This window comes from Phallusia mammillata, chromosome 2, assembly GCF_965637545.1.
Source record: "Phallusia mammillata chromosome 2, kaPhaMamm4.hap1.1, whole genome shotgun sequence".
Taxonomy (NCBI): Eukaryota; Metazoa; Chordata; class Ascidiacea; order Phlebobranchia; family Ascidiidae; genus Phallusia; species Phallusia mammillata.
The window spans coordinates 33,521,015-33,537,874 of NC_137253.1; the positions used below are offsets into that span (position 1 = coordinate 33,521,015).

General features: G+C 34.2%; 3 protein-coding genes across 7 annotated transcripts; all 3 read left to right on the forward strand.

Moving 5' to 3' along the window:
- Window positions 1-117: 117 nt before the first annotated feature.
- On the forward strand, window positions 118-6,661 carry LOC145214147 (mitogen-activated protein kinase-binding protein 1-like). Its single transcript, XM_080082611.1, has 10 exons — window positions 118-447; window positions 580-718; window positions 992-1,208; window positions 1,720-1,853; window positions 1,913-2,030; window positions 2,299-2,625; window positions 3,019-3,157; window positions 5,291-5,450; window positions 6,223-6,361; window positions 6,635-6,661. The coding sequence occupies exons 3-6, from the start codon at window positions 1,005-1,007 to the stop codon at window positions 2,314-2,316; spliced, it is 474 nt and encodes a 157-aa protein (XP_079938737.1). The 5' UTR covers window positions 118-447; window positions 580-718; window positions 992-1,004; the 3' UTR covers window positions 2,317-2,625; window positions 3,019-3,157; window positions 5,291-5,450; window positions 6,223-6,361; window positions 6,635-6,661.
- Window positions 6,648-11,068, forward strand: LOC145214148 (mitogen-activated protein kinase-binding protein 1-like). Of its 3 annotated transcripts, XM_080082613.1 has the most exons (6): window positions 6,648-6,851; window positions 7,363-7,496; window positions 7,556-7,673; window positions 7,942-8,268; window positions 8,662-8,800; window positions 10,937-11,068. In XM_080082613.1, exons 1-4 carry the CDS (start codon window positions 6,648-6,650, stop codon window positions 7,957-7,959), a joined length of 474 nt encoding a protein of 157 aa, XP_079938739.1. In that variant the 3' UTR covers window positions 7,960-8,268; window positions 8,662-8,800; window positions 10,937-11,068. The 3 variants fall into 3 exon arrangements, with proteins under 3 accessions (XP_079938739.1, XP_079938738.1, XP_079938740.1); XM_080082612.1 differs by lacking the exon at window positions 10,937-11,068 and having other exon boundaries at window positions 8,662-9,082; XM_080082614.1 differs by lacking the exons at window positions 7,556-7,673; window positions 10,937-11,068 and having other exon boundaries at window positions 8,662-9,082.
- A 1,143-nt stretch (window positions 11,069-12,211) lies between these two features.
- On the forward strand, window positions 12,212-16,749 carry LOC145213350 (mitogen-activated protein kinase-binding protein 1-like). 3 transcript variants are annotated; one of them, XM_080081588.1, is made up of 6 exons: window positions 12,212-12,497; window positions 13,009-13,142; window positions 13,202-13,319; window positions 13,588-13,914; window positions 14,308-14,446; window positions 16,585-16,749. In XM_080081588.1, the coding sequence occupies exons 1-4, from the start codon at window positions 12,294-12,296 to the stop codon at window positions 13,603-13,605; spliced, it is 474 nt and encodes a 157-aa protein (XP_079937714.1). In that variant the 5' UTR covers window positions 12,212-12,293; the 3' UTR covers window positions 13,606-13,914; window positions 14,308-14,446; window positions 16,585-16,749. The 3 variants fall into 3 exon arrangements, with proteins under 3 accessions (XP_079937714.1, XP_079937713.1, XP_079937715.1); XM_080081587.1 differs by lacking the exon at window positions 16,585-16,749 and having other exon boundaries at window positions 14,308-14,728; XM_080081589.1 differs by lacking the exons at window positions 13,202-13,319; window positions 16,585-16,749 and having other exon boundaries at window positions 14,308-14,728.
- The last annotated feature ends 111 nt before the right edge of the window (window positions 16,750-16,860 follow it).

The window sequence follows — 16,860 nt, forward strand, 5'->3', positions numbered from 1 at the left end:
GCATCGTCAGTTTCTGTACCCCTCACATCCATGGAGATCATAATATAATTCATAACAAAAAGTATATAAGCTTATGTCAATAGATATACTATAACTATTCAAATATCATCAGTAGTGGCTGAAAATGAATGAAATGTTGTAATGTCAGCTGCTGTAATCATGTCTCGTGAGTGTAAATTGTCTGCTCCACACTAATTATAACAGTGGAATTATAAATGTAAACCAAATTCAGAAAAGTCTTTCTGATTTAATTTATTTAGTCAAATTCTTGTTTTGTTTTTGTCACTGATTTAAATCACTGGGGCACAAAACCCTGTTTACATGTAATAATAGTTTCTTCCTTATGGTGTTTTTGCCGACTCTTCCTGATTGTGCTGAGTCAGCTGTTTTGTTTCGGTTTCAAATGACGGCAGAGTCAGGATTTGGAAAATCGATGACCAAACATGTGTACGAACCTTATATATTGCGGCTGTTTGTAGGATATATGTATTGGACGAACAATAAGAACATTATATATTGTGGCTGTTTGTAGGATATATGTATTGAACAAGCAATAAGTTAGTTATTAAATATTTGTAGGTTCTGAAACACACAATTCTATTGGAAAGTATGGAGAAACACTCCACGGACACTAAAACATCGGTTGAAGCACGTTGCATTTCTGTTCATAATGACGGCAAACACATCCGGTTGGCGACAGGAGTGGGAGTATCCAGCAGTATGTATTCAACATACTTCCTAATTCAATTTGTAGTCATCTTTATGTCTGGGCACATTGGGGAATTCTGCACACAATTTAACACTCTTTATCATAAACATGCATTAGTAATTTCATCGCTGGTTTCTAGGCTGCACCTATTTTAGCTTGTTTTTCCAAGCCACAGTACATTTCGAATTTGGTTTTAAGTTGTTATTTTTGATTTGTTTTTTTTGTAATCCTTGAGACTAAATAGTTTTGCGTTTTTTATGACAACCAATCATTTGTTTTTAGTGTGTACGACCTTATGACGTTTAAGAGGATATCATTTATTTCGTCACACGACGGGGATATATTAAGCATGGATTATTCTCACCGTGGTTCGATGCTTGCAAGCGCGAGTAGAGATCGATGTGTTCACATGTTTACTGATGATTATATTCCGTCCAACACGATAGCTGATCATTCTGCTGCCGTCACTGCTGTGAAGTTTGCGAACCGAGATTATGAGGTAAATTGTGATGTAGGGAAGTTGAAACTAGTATAAGTAGGTATTCTAGAATAGTTGTTTCAATTCTAGAATTTCTAATCCAAGTCTGATATAATTTTTTTTTGTGATCTGGACAACAATGTTTCCCGAGGTAAACTGTCACTGGTGTGGCTAATTCGACCCAGTTGACACGAAATGTAAATTCAATGCACTAAGTATCATTTACACGAACTACAATAAACTGCATTAAAACGCTGAAATTTGTAATGTTACAAATGTGTAACATTTAAAAATCTGACTTTTTTCCGAACCTTCCTTTGTACATTGCTTTTTACTTTGCCTAAGCTTTCTTAATTATATATATATATATATATATCAGTCACAGTGAAAGTGTCCAGTTTTCAGCTGCATTTGTTTTTGTACCACTTTTGTGATTTTTGTGTTTTAGTCTCATTATGTTGTTTAACAGAGAGCATAGTTGTTTAATCTTGATGCTGACAATTCTTGGTCTTTATCAGATTTATAATTTCAGTTTCGACTAATGAGCTGTGGAACAGACAAGTGTCTCTGCTTCTGTGAAGTTATGAATAATTCTGGCAAAACTGACATCAGTCGAGAACAACATTACGTTGAGAAACACTCGATGGGGGACATGGCCATTGTTGAGTAAGCAAATCCACAAAATTTTAAACCCAGTCACTCTAGCTGTGGAATTTATTCATCAGTGATTCAGTGCTTGTTGTGTGCGGCTGCAATTTAACCGAATATGACATCTTTGGTGCAAAATGCTTGTTGCAACCTCGTGTGTTGATAAAAACATCTATGTCCTCGCGCATAGCACAGGTCAGTGTTGGTTTGCATTTGTTGAGAAAATTGAAAAGCAATTTGCAGTTATGCAGTATTAATAAGTATTTCCACTTAATTCAATCAAACATGTTTTATTCATGTCAAATGATTAATGTGTGTCTAGCAAATTTACTCATGGTAGGAATTTCACAATACCGGCTATTTACAAGCATTTTTTCTGCATCAGTTTTTAAATTGCTTTAATGTATTTGCAACTGTTTTTCCAATTAACATTTTTAACAAGAATCTTTTGTTTGTCTCGCAGGAGATTGTGTTTGCATGATCAGCCGGCATTCAGAGGTAGCTGTTGCTCTCACTTTCGACCACAACTCTCACTTAATCTCCGCATCTGCCGACAGTTGCATATTTGGGCGGACATTTAGCCATCGGGTGACAGAAGAGCTCAAACAAACTCAGAAAGGTGCCACCTCCATGCCTGGAAGTCCAGATTTGAATAAAACCTCGTATTTTTCTACAAACGACTAGTTCACAGTAGAAATAATCGATGATTCGACGCATCCTAGTAATGTTGACATCCCGTTCAGTGATGAGTTTGACGACCCTTCAACTTTGACATTTCACAACAATCCAGGTAATGTCCCTTGCTGCGATTTCCAAATGATGCGATTTCCAAATGATTTCCAAATGATTAGGAAAGACATTATTGATGCTTTCCGAAATAATTTTGTTTTATCACATATTTAAACTTATAATCTTTTTTTGTATCTTGATTTTTGTTCCTTGATTTAAACAGAATGACCACTGTTTTGGCTGGTTTGATATGTTACTATTATCATATTTATTGACATTCAGAATACACTTTTTTATTTTATTATGATTCCTTTATTGTTTTTCTTATTACACACATCAGTACAAACTTCATTATGCAAATTTAATTTGTAAAGAAGTGTCAACATTTTTATGCATTTTGCTGGTTTGTATTTATTTTGTTTGGCTTTTTAAGAACCTACAATTGCTTTATCAGATGCTGAGCAACAAAATACTGATGAGTCATTGTTGTCAAAGTGAGTGACTAAGCAGTTGTCCAACGATGAGTCAGGGTTATTAAGCAACAAACCTTTACCTGAACTAGAGAAATGGGAGATAAATTACACAAAGAAAAGGTGGGATGTTGGGATTTAACTTTACAAATATGTGACAGACTAAAAACTTTGACAAGTCTGAAGTCGTCCACTGTTTTATTTAGACATATATATTTCACCTAAGTAATAGGCAGTGTTAGTTTCTAAAAACAACTAAGTCACATTGCTAAGCTGTTTATGTTTGGCCTGGAAACCAATTTTCTTAGGCAAGTGTAGGCTGACCCTTGGGGCTAAATATTTTTGACCAGTATATGCTTGGCAAAGCCACATATACATTTTAAACTTTGATTTCATTTCTAAATGTCCCCCCCCCCCCCCCACACACACACAAACACAGACACATACACTTTTATACGGTATTTTCAAGATTATCCACTAGAGCATTGATGGTTTAATGTGTCGGGTATGCAATTTTTTTACAGCAAGTGTTTTGTGTTATGGCAAAGTACGGAACCCCCTGGTTTTTGCACCTTTTTCTTCACTGTAGGTTTTTAAAGCTGTTTAATTGAAGCCGGTCATAGAGTATACTTTAAAAATTTACACTCTTTAAGCCATGTGTGCGTATAGTGGGATTGTGTCTTTCCGTTTTTGATTTTGGGTGTAATGTGTTGGTCTCAGAAGGTAACATAAGATAAGACATGTTACATTTAAGTTCAAGCTGTTATTTTTATGTTTTGATTCAAACAGGCTAACTTATGTAGATATAAACCCCTATGTTTTCTGCACCAATTGTTTAAGTTGTTTCTACTTTGTATTTGTAGCCTAATTGCTGTATATGTTCATTTGTGTGTCCCTTGATTTCACAAACCTTCCTGCTTGAAAACATTTGACATTGCATCGCCTCAGACAGTAAGGTTGCTGAAATAGTTTTAATAGAAGATGTGTTTTGTAGAAGGCATGGTTCCAGTAAATGAAATGTCCTATTTTAGTGGATCCTATTATGTATACTTTCGCTTGTGTTCAAAATCTGGTGCATGTTTTTGGCGTAAATAAAGTTTTCTTTTAGATCCGTCCGTGTTGTTTTGCATTGTGTAAAATATCTCTTTATTATGTTTGTGTTGTTACTTGATAAGGCAGACAGAGATTTATTTAAACATAGAATAAAAGGAACCCATAAAATCACATGTAAACGTTGAGATTTGTCAAAAAATGTTTGTTGACAAGCTTTTTGTGGAAATTTGGTCACGCACTAACGACCATGTCATGAAAAGTGATACCATAAAAAAATACTTTGTTATCAATTGCGGCATGAATTTGGGGGAAAAATTGCACTTTTGGAGTTAAAATAAAATTTGGTGTTTTAATTTACCGCAGTTGTTTAAAAATTTTGTTAGTAATGTTTTCTGAATCTAATTAACGTGACGCAATAATTCATGAGTTTGTCAAATATGATTTCAGTGGTTAGTTATGACGTAACATTTTTTCAGAAGTTTCCAGTGCCGAAATTCAGCTATTGCTGGCTATCTCCGGTTTTGTTTTGTGCCAATGAATGGGCAATAAATTCTTTTTCATAAAAATTTGACCGCGTGATGACCTTTTGCCAAATGCAAACTCAAATAAAGAAGTAATGTTTCATTGGTCCAAGAACGATAGTAGATTGCGTTTTTTTGCTGCACAAGTGATTTACAAGTTAAACTTTTACGCCTTGATGGAATTGCAAGTTCAGAAGTTCGTTAATGTGCATTTATTTCCGAAAATTATTGAGCGCGAAACATATTTATTGAACAGCTGTGAAAATAAACATTGCGTCATCAGCGATCAGCTGGTTGTAAACAGACGTGGCCAAAATTTTTCATCTTTAAAGTTGAGACTGTTTTTGGTCGTTTTGTCGCAAAATTATGAAGATTAAAGACAAAATCGTGCTTTTGCTTTTGCTGCCTGATAAGAAGTCGTATTTTGGTAAAAGTTAGTTTCAAAATTTTTACATATTTAATGAGAAAAATAACGGCCCAAGTAGACATAAAAAGCAACTTGCCTCAATATCACTGATGTGGGCATGAGCATTTGCAGAAGCAGTTATAAAATAATAAACCATGTTGCATTTACATCTATTTGAGCTTTTATTTTTATGACTAAATTTATGAACAGATCCATGCATATTGTTTAATATATTTTTACATTAATTATTTTGAACTTACAATTGGATTTTTGCAGAGGTTATGAAGTGCTTGCGATGTCAGTAGATGTCTACAACATGTGGCTGCATCTTGTATTTTCTGATCACTCACTTGTTATAACTGATGTGATGGATTTTGAAAAAACAAATGTCACTTCAGTTTCCAGGTTTCACAGCTCGTGTGTCTAGGAAATCAAGGTTTGTCTTTGTAGCATACATATATTGAAGTTACATCACTAAAAAAATTATATTTCATCACAAAAGACAATTGTAAACAATAAATGTTATTATTCGGGATACACTGCTCTTCGATATCCAAAATACTGAAAAACAGTGACTGATCATTTTTTAGTGATTTATTTTTTTTAAATGTTAAATGTGCTCAAAAAAAGCATCGTCAGTTTCTGTACCCCTCACATCCATGGAGATCATAATATAATTCATAACAAAAAGTATATAAGCTTATGTCAATAGACATACTATAACTATTCAAATATCATCAGTAGTGGCTGAAAATGAATGAAATGTTGTAATGTCAGCTGCTGTAATCATGTCTCGTGAGTGTAAATTGTCTGCTCCACACTAATTATAACAGTGGAATTATAAATGTAAACCAAATTCAGAAAAGTCTTTCTGATTTAATTTATTTAGTCAAATTCTTGTTTTGTTTTTGTCACTGATTTAAATCACTGGGGCACAAAACCCTGTTTACATGTAATAATAGTTTCTTCCTTATGGTGTTTTTGCCGACTCTTCCTGATTGTGCTGAGTCAGCTGTTTTGTTTCGGTTTCAAATGACGGCAGAGTCAGGATTTGGAAAATCGATGACCAAACATGTGTACGAACCTTATATATTGCGGCTGTTTGTAGGATATATGTATTGGACGAACAATAAGAACATTATATATTGTGGCTGTTTGTAGGATATATGTATTGAACAAGCAATAAGTTAGTTATTAAATATTTGTAGGTTCTGAAACACACAATTCTATTGGAAAGTATGGAGAAACACTCCACGGACACTAAAACATCGGTTGAAGCACGTTGCATTTCTGTTCATAATGACGGCAAACACATCCGGTTGGCGACAGGAGTGGGAGTATCCAGCAGTATGTATTCAACATACTTCCTAATTCAATTTGTAGTCATCTTTATGTCTGGGCACATTGGGGAATTCTGCACACAATTTAACACTCTTTATCATAAACATGCATTAGTAATTTCATCGCTGGTTTCTAGGCTGCACCTATTTTAGCTTGTTTTTCCAAGCCACAGTACATTTCGAATTTGGTTTTAAGTTGTTATTTTTGATTTGTTTTTTTTGTAATCCTTGAGACTAAATAGTTTTGCGTTTTTTATGACAACCAATCATTTGTTTTTAGTGTGTACGACCTTATGACGTTTAAGAGGATATCATTTATTTTGTCACACGACGGGGATATATTAAGCATGGATTATTCTCACCGTGGTTCGATGCTTGCAAGCGCGAGTAGAGATCGATGTGTTCACATGTTTACTGATGATTATATTCCGTCCAACACGATAGCTGATCATTCTGCTGCCGTCACTGCTGTGAAGTTTGCGAACCGAGATTATGAGGTAAATTGTGATGTAGGGAAGTTGAAACTAGTATAAGTAGGTATTCTAGAATAGTTGTTTCAATTCTAGAATTTCTAATCCAAGTCTGATATAAATTTTTTTTTTGTGATCTGGACAACAATGTTTCCCGAGGTAAACTGTCACTGGTGTGGCTAATTCGACCCAGTTGACACGAAATGTAAATTCAATGCACTAAGTATCATTTACACGAACTACAATAAACTGCATTAAAACGCTGAAATTTGTAATGTTACAAATGTGTAACATTTAAAAATCTGACTTTTTTCCGAACCTTCCTTTGTACATTGCTTTTTACTTTGCCTAAGCTTTCTTAATTATATATATATATATATATCAGTCACAGTGAAAGTGTCCAGTTTTCAGCTGCATTTGTTTTTGTACCACTTTTGTGATTTTTGTGTTTTAGTCTCATTATGTTGTTTAACAGAGAGCATAGTTGTTTAATCTTGATGCTGACAATTCTTGGTCTTTATCAGATTTATAATTTCAGTTTCGACTAATGAGCTGTGGAACAGACAAGTGTCTCTGCTTCTGTGAAGTTATGAATAATTCTGGCAAAACTGACATCAGTCGAGAACAACATTACGTTGAGAAACACTCGATGGGGGACATGGCCATTGTTGAGTAAGCAAATCCACAAAATTTTAAACCCAGTCACTCTAGCTGTGGAATTTATTCATCAGTGATTCAGTGCTTGTTGTGTGCGGCTGCAATTTAACCGAATATGACATCTTTGGTGCAAAATGCTTGTTGCAACCTCGTGTGTTGATAAAAACATCTATGTCCTCGCGCATAGCACAGGTCAGTGTTGGTTTGCATTTGTTGAGAAAATTGAAAAGCAATTTGCAGTTATGCAGTATTAATAAGTATTTCCACTTAATTCAATCAAACATGTTTTATTCATGTCAAATGATTAATGTGTGTCTAGCAAATTTACTCATGGTAGGAATTTCACAATACCGGCTATTTACAAGCATTTTTTCTGCATCAGTTTTTAAATTGCTTTAATGTATTTGCAACTGTTTTTCCAATTAACATTTTTAACAAGAATCTTTTGTTTGTCTCGCAGGAGATTGTGTTTGCATGATCAGCCGGCATTCAAAGGTAGCTGTTGCTCTCACTTTCGACCACAACTCTCACTTAATCTCCGCATCTGCTGACAGTTGCATATTTGGGCGGACATTTAGCCATCGGGTGACAGAAGAGCTCAAACAAACTCAGAAAGGTGCCACCTCCATGCCTGGAAGTCCAGATTTGAAAAAAACCTCGTATTTTTCTACAAACGACTAGTTCACAGTAGAAATAATCGATGATTCGACGCATCCTAGTAATGTTGACATCCCGTTCAGTGATGAGTTTGACGACCCTTCAACTTTGACATTTCACAACAATCCAGGTAATGTCCCTTGCTGCGATTTCCAAATGATGCGATTTCCAAATGATTTCCAAATGATTAGGAAAGACATTATTGATGTTTTCCGAAATAATTTTGTTTTATCACATATTTAAACTTATAATCTTTTTTTGTATCTTGATTTTTGTTCCTTGATTTAAACAGAATGACCACTGTTTTGGCTGGTTTGATATGTTACTATTATCATATTTATTGACATTCAGAATACACTTTTTTATTTTATTATGATTCCTTTATTGTTTTTCTTATTACACACATCAGTACAAACTTCATTATGCAAATTTAATTTGTAAAGAAGTGTCAACATTTTTATGCATTTTGCTGGTTTGTATTTATTTTGTTTGGCTTTTTAAGAACCTACAATTGCTTTATCAGATGCTGAGCAACAAAATACTGATGAGTCATTGTTGTCAAAGTGAGTGACTAAGCAGTTGTCCAACGATGAGTCAGGGTTATTAAGCAACAAACCTTTACCTGAACTAGAGAAATGGGAGATAAATTACACAAAGAAAAGGTGGGATGTTGGGATTTAACTTTACAAATATGTGACAGACTAAAAACTTTGACAAGTCTGAAGTCGTCCACTGTTTTATTTAGACATATATATTTCACCTAAGTAATAGGCAGTGTTAGTTTCTAAAAACAACTAAGTCACATTGCTAAGCTGTTTATGTTTGGCCTGGAAACCAATTTTCTTAGGCAAGTGTAGGCTGACCCTTGGGGCTAAATATTTTTGACCAGTATATGCTTGGCAAAGCCACATATACATTTTAAACTTTGATTTCATTTCTAAATGTCCCCCCCCCCCCCCCCCCACACACACACAAACACAGACACATACACTTTTATACGGTATTTTCAAGATTATCCACTAGAGCATTGATGGTTTAATGTGTCGGGTATGCAATTTTTTTACAGCAAGTGTTTTGTGTTATGGCAAAGTACGGAACCCCCTGGTTTTTGCACCTTTTTCTTCACTGTAGGTTTTTAAAGCTGTTTAATTGAAGCCGGTCATAGAGTATACTTTAAAAATTTACACTCTTTAAGCCATGTGTGCGTATAGTGGGATTGTGTCTTTCCGTTTTTGATTTTGGGTGTAATGTGTTGGTCTCAGAAGGTAACATAAGATAAGACATGTTACATTTAAGTTCAAGCTGTTATTTTTATGTTTTGATTCAAACAGGCTAACTTATGTAGATATAAACCCCTATGTTTTCTGCACCAATTGTTTAAGTTGTTTCTACTTTGTATTTGTAGCCTAATTGCTGTATATGTTCATTTGTGTGTCCCTTGATTTCACAAACCTTCCTGCTTGAAAACATTTGACATTGCATCGCCTCAGACAGTAAGGTTGCTGAAATAGTTTTAATAGAAGATGTGTTTTGTAGAAGGCATGGTTCCAGTAAATGAAATGTCCTATTTTAGTGGATCCTATTATGTATACTTTCGCTTGTGTTCAAAATCTGGTGCATGTTTTTGGCGTAAATAAAGTTTTCTTTTAGATCCGTCCGTGTTGTTTTGCATTGTGTAAAATATCTCTTTATTTTGTTTGTGTTGTTACTTGATAAGGCAGACAGAGATTTATTTAAACATAGAATAAAAGGAACCCATAAAATCACATGTAAACGTTGAGATTTGTCAAAAAATGTTTGTTGACAAGCTTTTTGTGGAAATTTGGTCACGCACTAACGACCATGTCATGAAAAGTGATACCATAAAAAAATACTTTGTTATCAATTGCGGCATGAATTTGGGGGAAAAATTGCACTTTTGGAGTTAAAATAAAATTTGGTGTTTTAATTTACCGCAGTTGTTTAAAAATTTTGTTAGTAATGTTTTCTGAATCTAATTAACGTGACGCAATAATTCATGAGTTTGTCAAATATGATTTCAGTGGTTAGTTATGACGTAACATTTTTTCAGAAGTTTCCAGTGCCGAAATTCAGCTATTGCTGGCTATCTCCGGTTTTGTTTTGTGCCAATGAATGGGCAATAAATTCTTTTTCATAAAAATTTGACCGCGTGATGACCTTTTGCCAAATGCAAACTCAAATAAAGAAGTAATGTTTCATTGGTCCAAGAACGATAGTAGATTGCGTTTTTTTGCTGCACAAGTGATTTACAAGTTAAACTTTTACGCCTTGATGGAATTGCAAGTTCAGAAGTTCGTTAATGTGCATTTATTTCCGAAAATTATTGAGCGCGAAACATATTTATTGAACAGCTGTGAAAATAAACATTGCGTCATCAGCGATCAGCTGGTTGTAAACAGACGTGGCCAAAATTTTTCATCTTTAAAGTTGAGACTGTTTTTGGTCGTTTTGTCGCAAAATTATGAAGATTAAAGACAAAATCGTGCTTTTGCTTTTGCTGCCTGATAAGAAGTCGTATTTTGGTAAAAGTTAGTTTCAAAATTTTTACATATTTAATGAGAAAAATAACGGCCCAAGTAGACATAAAAAGCAACTTGCCTCAATATCACTGATGTGGGCATGAGCATTTGCAGAAGCAGTTATAAAATAATAAACCATGTTGCATTTACATCTATTTGAGCTTTTATTTTTATGACTAAATTTATGAACAGATCCATGCATATTGTTTAATATATTTTTACATTAATTATTTTGAACTTACAATTGGATTTTTGCAGAGGTTATGAAGTGCTTGCGATGTCAGTAGATGTCTACAACATGTGGCTGCATCTTGTATTTTCTGATCACTCACTTGTTATAACTGATGTGATGGATTTTGAAAAAACAAATGTCACTTCAGTTTCCAGGTTTCACAGCTCGTGTGTCTAGGAAATCAAGGTTTGTCTTTGTAGCATACATATATTGAAGTTACATCACTAAAAAAATTATATTTCATCACAAAAGACAATTGTAAACAATAAATGTTATTATTCGGGATACACTGCTCTTCGATATCCAAAATACTGAAAAACAGTGACTGATCATTTTTTAGTGATTTATTTTTTTTAAATGTTAAATGTGCTCAAAAAAAGCATCGTCAGTTTCTGTACCCCTCACATCCATGGAGATCATAATATAATTCATAACAAAAAGTATATAAGCTTATGTCAATAGATATACTATAACTATTCAAATATCATCAGTAGTGGCTGAAAATGAATGAAATGTTGTAATGTCAGCTGCTGTAATCATGTCTCGTGAGTGTAAATTGTCTGCTCCACACTAATTATAACAGTGGAATTATAAATGTAAACCAAATTCAGAAAAGTCTTTCTGATTTAATTTATTTAGTCAAATTCTTGTTTTGTTTTTGTCACTGATTTAAATCACTGGGGCACAAAACCCTGTTAACATGTAATAATAGTTTCTTCCTTATGGTGTTTTTGCCGACTCTTCCTGATTGTGCTGAGTCAGCTGTTTTGTTTCGGTTTCAAATGACGGCAGAGTCAGGATTTGGAAAATCGATGACCAAACATGTGTACGAACCTTATATATTGCGGCTGTTTGTAGGATATATGTATTGGACGAACAATAAGAACATTATATATTGTGGCTGTTTGTAGGATATATGTATTGAACAAGCAATAAGTTAGTTATTAAATATTTGTAGGTTCTGAAACACACAATTCTATTGGAAAGTATGGAGAAACACTCCACGGACACTAAAACATCGGTTGAAGCACGTTGCATTTCTGTTCATAATGATGGCAAACACATCCGGTTGGCGACAGGAGTGGGAGTATCCAGCAGTATGTATTCAACATACTTCCTAATTCAATTTGTAGTCATCTTTATGTCTGGGCACATTGGGGAATTCTGCACACAATTTAACACTCTTTATCATAAACATGCATTAGTAATTTCATCGCTGGTTTCTAGGCTGCACCTATTTTAGCTTGTTTTTCCAAGCCACAGTACATTTCGAATTTGGTTTTAAGTTGTTATTTTTGATTTGTTTTTTTTGTAATCCTTGAGACTAAATAGTTTTGCGTTTTTTATGACAACCAATCATTTGTTTTTAGTGTGTACGACCTTATGACGTTTAAGAGGATATCATTTATTTCGTCACACGACGGGGATATATTAAGCATGGATTATTCTCACCGTGGTTCGATGCTTGCAAGCGCGAGTAGAGATCGATGTGTTCACATGTTTACTGATGATTATATTCCGTCCAACACGATAGCTGATCATTCTGCTGCCGTCACTGCTGTGAAGTTTGCGAACCGAGATTATGAGGTAAATTGTGATGTAGGGAAGTTGAAACTAGTATAAGTAGGTATTCTAGAATAGTTGTTTCAATTCTAGAATTTCTAATCCAAGTCTGATATAATTTTTTTTTGTGATCTGGACAACAATGTTTCCCGAGGTAAACTGTCACTGGTGTGGCTAATTCGACCCAGTTGACACGAAATGTAAATTCAATGCACTAAGTATCATTTACACGAACTACAATAAACTGCATTAAAACGCTGAAATTTGTAATGTTACAAATGTGTAACATTTAAAAATCTGACTTTTTTCCGAACCTTCCTTTGTACATTGCTTTTTACTTTGCCTAAGCTTTCTTAATTATATATATATATATATATATCAGTCACAGTGAAAGTGTCCAGTTTTCAGCTGCATTTGTTTTTGTACCACTTTTGTGATTTTTGTGTTTTAGTCTCATTATGTTGTTTAACAGAGAGCATAGTTGTTTAATCTTGATGCTGACAATTCTTGGTCTTTATCAGATTTATAATTTCAGTTTCGACTAATGAGCTGTGGAACAGACAAGTGTCTCTGCTTCTGTGAAGTTATGAATAATTCTGGCAAAACTGACATCAGTCGAGAACAACATTACGTTGAGAAACACTCGATGGGGGACATGGCCATTGTTGAGTAAGCAAATCCACAAAATTTTAAACCCAGTCACTCTAGCTGTGGAATTTATTCATCAGTGATTCAGTGCTTGTTGTGTGCGGCTGCAATTTAACCGAATATGACATCTTTGGTGCAAAATGCTTGTTGCAACCTCGTGTGTTGATAAAAACATCTATGTCCTCGCGCATAGCACAGGTCAGTGTTGGTTTGCATTTGTTGAGAAAATTGAAAAGCAATTTGCAGTTATGCAGTATTAATAAGTATTTCCACTTAATTCAATCAAACATGTTTTATTCATGTCAAATGATTAATGTGTGTCTAGCAAATTTACTCATGGTAGGAATTTCACAATACCGGCTATTTACAAGCATTTTTTCTGCATCAGTTTTTAAATTGCTTTAATGTATTTGCAACTGTTTTTCCAATTAAAATTTTTAACAAGAATCTTTTGTTTGTCTCGCAGGAGATTGTGTTTGCATGATCAGCCGGCATTCAGAGGTAGCTGTTGCTCTCACTTTCGACCACAACTCTCACTTAATCTCCGCATCTGCTGACAGTTGCATATTTGGGCGGACATTTAGCCATCGGGTGACAGAAGAGCTCAAACAAACTCAGAAAGGTGCCACCTCCATGCCTGGAAGTCCAGATTTGAATAAAACCTCGTATTTTTCTACAAACGACTAGTTCACAGTAGAAATAATCGATGATTCGACGCATCCTAGTAATGTTGACATCCCGTTCAGTGATGAGTTTGACGACCCTTCAACTTTGACATTTCACAACAATCCAGGTAATGTCCCTTGCTGCGATTTCCAAATGATGCGATTTCCAAATGATTTCCAAATGATTAGGAAAGACATTATTGATGTTTTCCGAAATAATTTTGTTTTATCACATATTTAAACTTATAATCTTTTTTTGTATCTTGATTTTTGTTCCTTGATTTAAACAGAATGACCACTGTTTTGGCTGGTTTGATATGTTACTATTATCATATTTATTGACATTCAGAATACACTTTTTTATTTTATTATGATTCCTTTATTGTTTTTCTTATTACACACATCAGTACAAACTTCATTATGCAAATTTAATTTGTAAAGAAGTGTCAACATTTTTATGCATTTTGCTGGTTTGTATTTATTTTGTTTGGCTTTTTAAGAACTTACAATTGCTTTATCAGATGCTGAGCAACAAAATACTGATGAGTCATTGTTGTCAAAGTGAGTGACTAAGCAGTTGTCCAACGATGAGTCAGGGTTATTAAGCAACAAACCTTTACCTGAACTAGAGAAATGGGAGATAAATTACACAAAGAAAAGGTGGGATGTTGGGATTTAACTTTACAAATATGTGACAGACTAAAAACTTTGACAAGTCTGAAGTCGTCCACTGTTTTATTTAGACATATATATTTCACCTAAGTAATAGGCAGTGTTAGTTTCTAAAAACAACTAAGTCACATTGCTAAGCTGTTTATGTTTGGCCTGGAAACCAATTTTCTTAGGCAAGTGTAGGCTGACCCTTGGGGCTAAATATTTTTGACCAGTATATGCTTGGCAAAGCCACATATACATTTTAAACTTTGATTTCATTTCTAAATGTCCCCCCCCCCCCCCCCCCCCCCACACACACAAACACAGACACATACACTTTTATACGGTATTTTCAAGATTATCCACTAGAGCATTGATGGTTTAATGTGTCGGGTATGCAATTTTTTTACAGCAAGTGTTTTGTGTTATGGCAAAGTACGGAACCCCCTGGTTTTTGCACCTTTTTCTTCACTGTAGGTTTTTAAAGCTGTTTAATTGAAGCCGGTCATAGAGTATACTTTAAAAATTTACACTCTTTAAGCCATGTGTGCGTATAGTGGGATTGTGTCTTTCCGTTTTTGATTTTGGGTGTAATGTGTTGGTCTCAGAAGGTAACATAAGATAAGACATGTTACATTTAAGTTCAAGCTGTTATTTTTATGTTTTGATTCAAACAGGCTAACTTATGTAGATATAAACCCCTATGTTTTCTGCACCAATTGTTTAAGTTGTTTCTACTTTGTATTTGTAGCCTAATTGCTGTATATGTTCATTTGTGTGTCCCTTGATTTCACAAACCTTCCTGCTTGAAAACATTTGACATTGCATCGCCTCAGACAGTAAGGTTGCTGAAATAGTTTTAATAGAAGATGTGTTTTGTAGAAGGCATGGTTCCAGTAAATGAAATGTCCTATTTTAGTGGATCCTATTATGTATACTTTCGCTTGTGTTCAAAATCTGGTGCATGTTTTTGGCGTAAATAAAGTTTTCTTTTAGATCCGTCCGTGTTGTTTTGCATTGTGTAAAATATCTCTTTATTTTGTTTGTGTTGTTACTTGATAAGGCAGACAGAGATTTATTTAAACATAGAATAAAAGGAACCCATAAAATCACATGTAAACGTTGAGATTTGTCAAAAAATGTTTGTTGACAAGCTTTTTGTGGAAATTTGGTCACGCACTAACGACCATGTCATGAAAAGTGATACCATAAAAAAATACTTTGTTATCAATTGCGGCATGAATTTGGGGGAAAAATTGCACTTTTGGAGTTAAAATAAAATTTGGTGTTTTAATTTACCGCAGTTGTTTAAAAATTTTGTTAGTAATGTTTTCTGAATCTAATTAACGTGACGCAATAATTCATGAGTTTGTCAAATATGATTTCAGTGGTTAGTTATGACGTAACATTTTTTCAGAAGTTTCCAGTGCCGAAATTCAGCTATTGCTGGCTATCTCCGGTTTTGTTTTGTGCCAATGAATGGGCAATAAATTCTTTTTCATAAAAATTTGACCGCGTGATGACCTTTTGCCAAATGCAAACTCAAATAAAGAAGTAATGTTTCATTGGTCCAAGAACGATAGTAGATTGCGTTTTTTTGCTGCACAAGTGATTTACAAGTTAAACTTTTACGCCTTGATGGAATTGCAAGTTCAGAAGTTCGTTAATGTGCATTTATTTCCGAAAATTATTGAGCGCGAAACATATTTATTGAACAGCTGTGAAAATAAACATTGCGTCATCAGCGATCAGCTGGTTGTAAACAGACGTGGCCAAAATTTTTCATCTTTAAAGTTGAGACTGTTTTTGGTCGTTTTGTCGCAAAATTATGAAGATTAAAGACAAAATCGTGCTTTTGCTTTTGCTGCCTGATAAGAAGTCGTATTTTGGTAAAAGTTAGTTTCAAAATTTTTACATATTTAATGAGAAAAATAACGGCCCAAGTAGACATAAAAAGCAACTTGCCTCAATATCACTGATGTGGGCATGAGCATTTGCAGAAGCAGTTATAAAATAATAAACCATGTTGCATTTACATCTATTTGAGCTTTTATTTTTATGACTAAATTTATGAACAGATCCATGCATATTGTTTAATATATTTTTACATTAATTATTTTGAACTTACAATTGGATTTTTGCAGAGGTTATGAAGTGCTTGCGATGTCAGTAGATGTCTACAACATGTGGCTGCATCTTGTATTTTCTGATCACTCACTTGTTATAACTGATGTGATGGATTTTGAAAAACCAAATGTCACTTCAGTTTCCAGGTTTCACAGCTCGTGTGTCTAGGAAATCAAGGTTTGTCTTTGTAGCATACATATATTGAAGTTACATCACTAAAAAAATTATATTTCATCACAAAAGACAATTGTAAACAATAAATGTTATTATTCGGGATACACTGCTCTTCGATA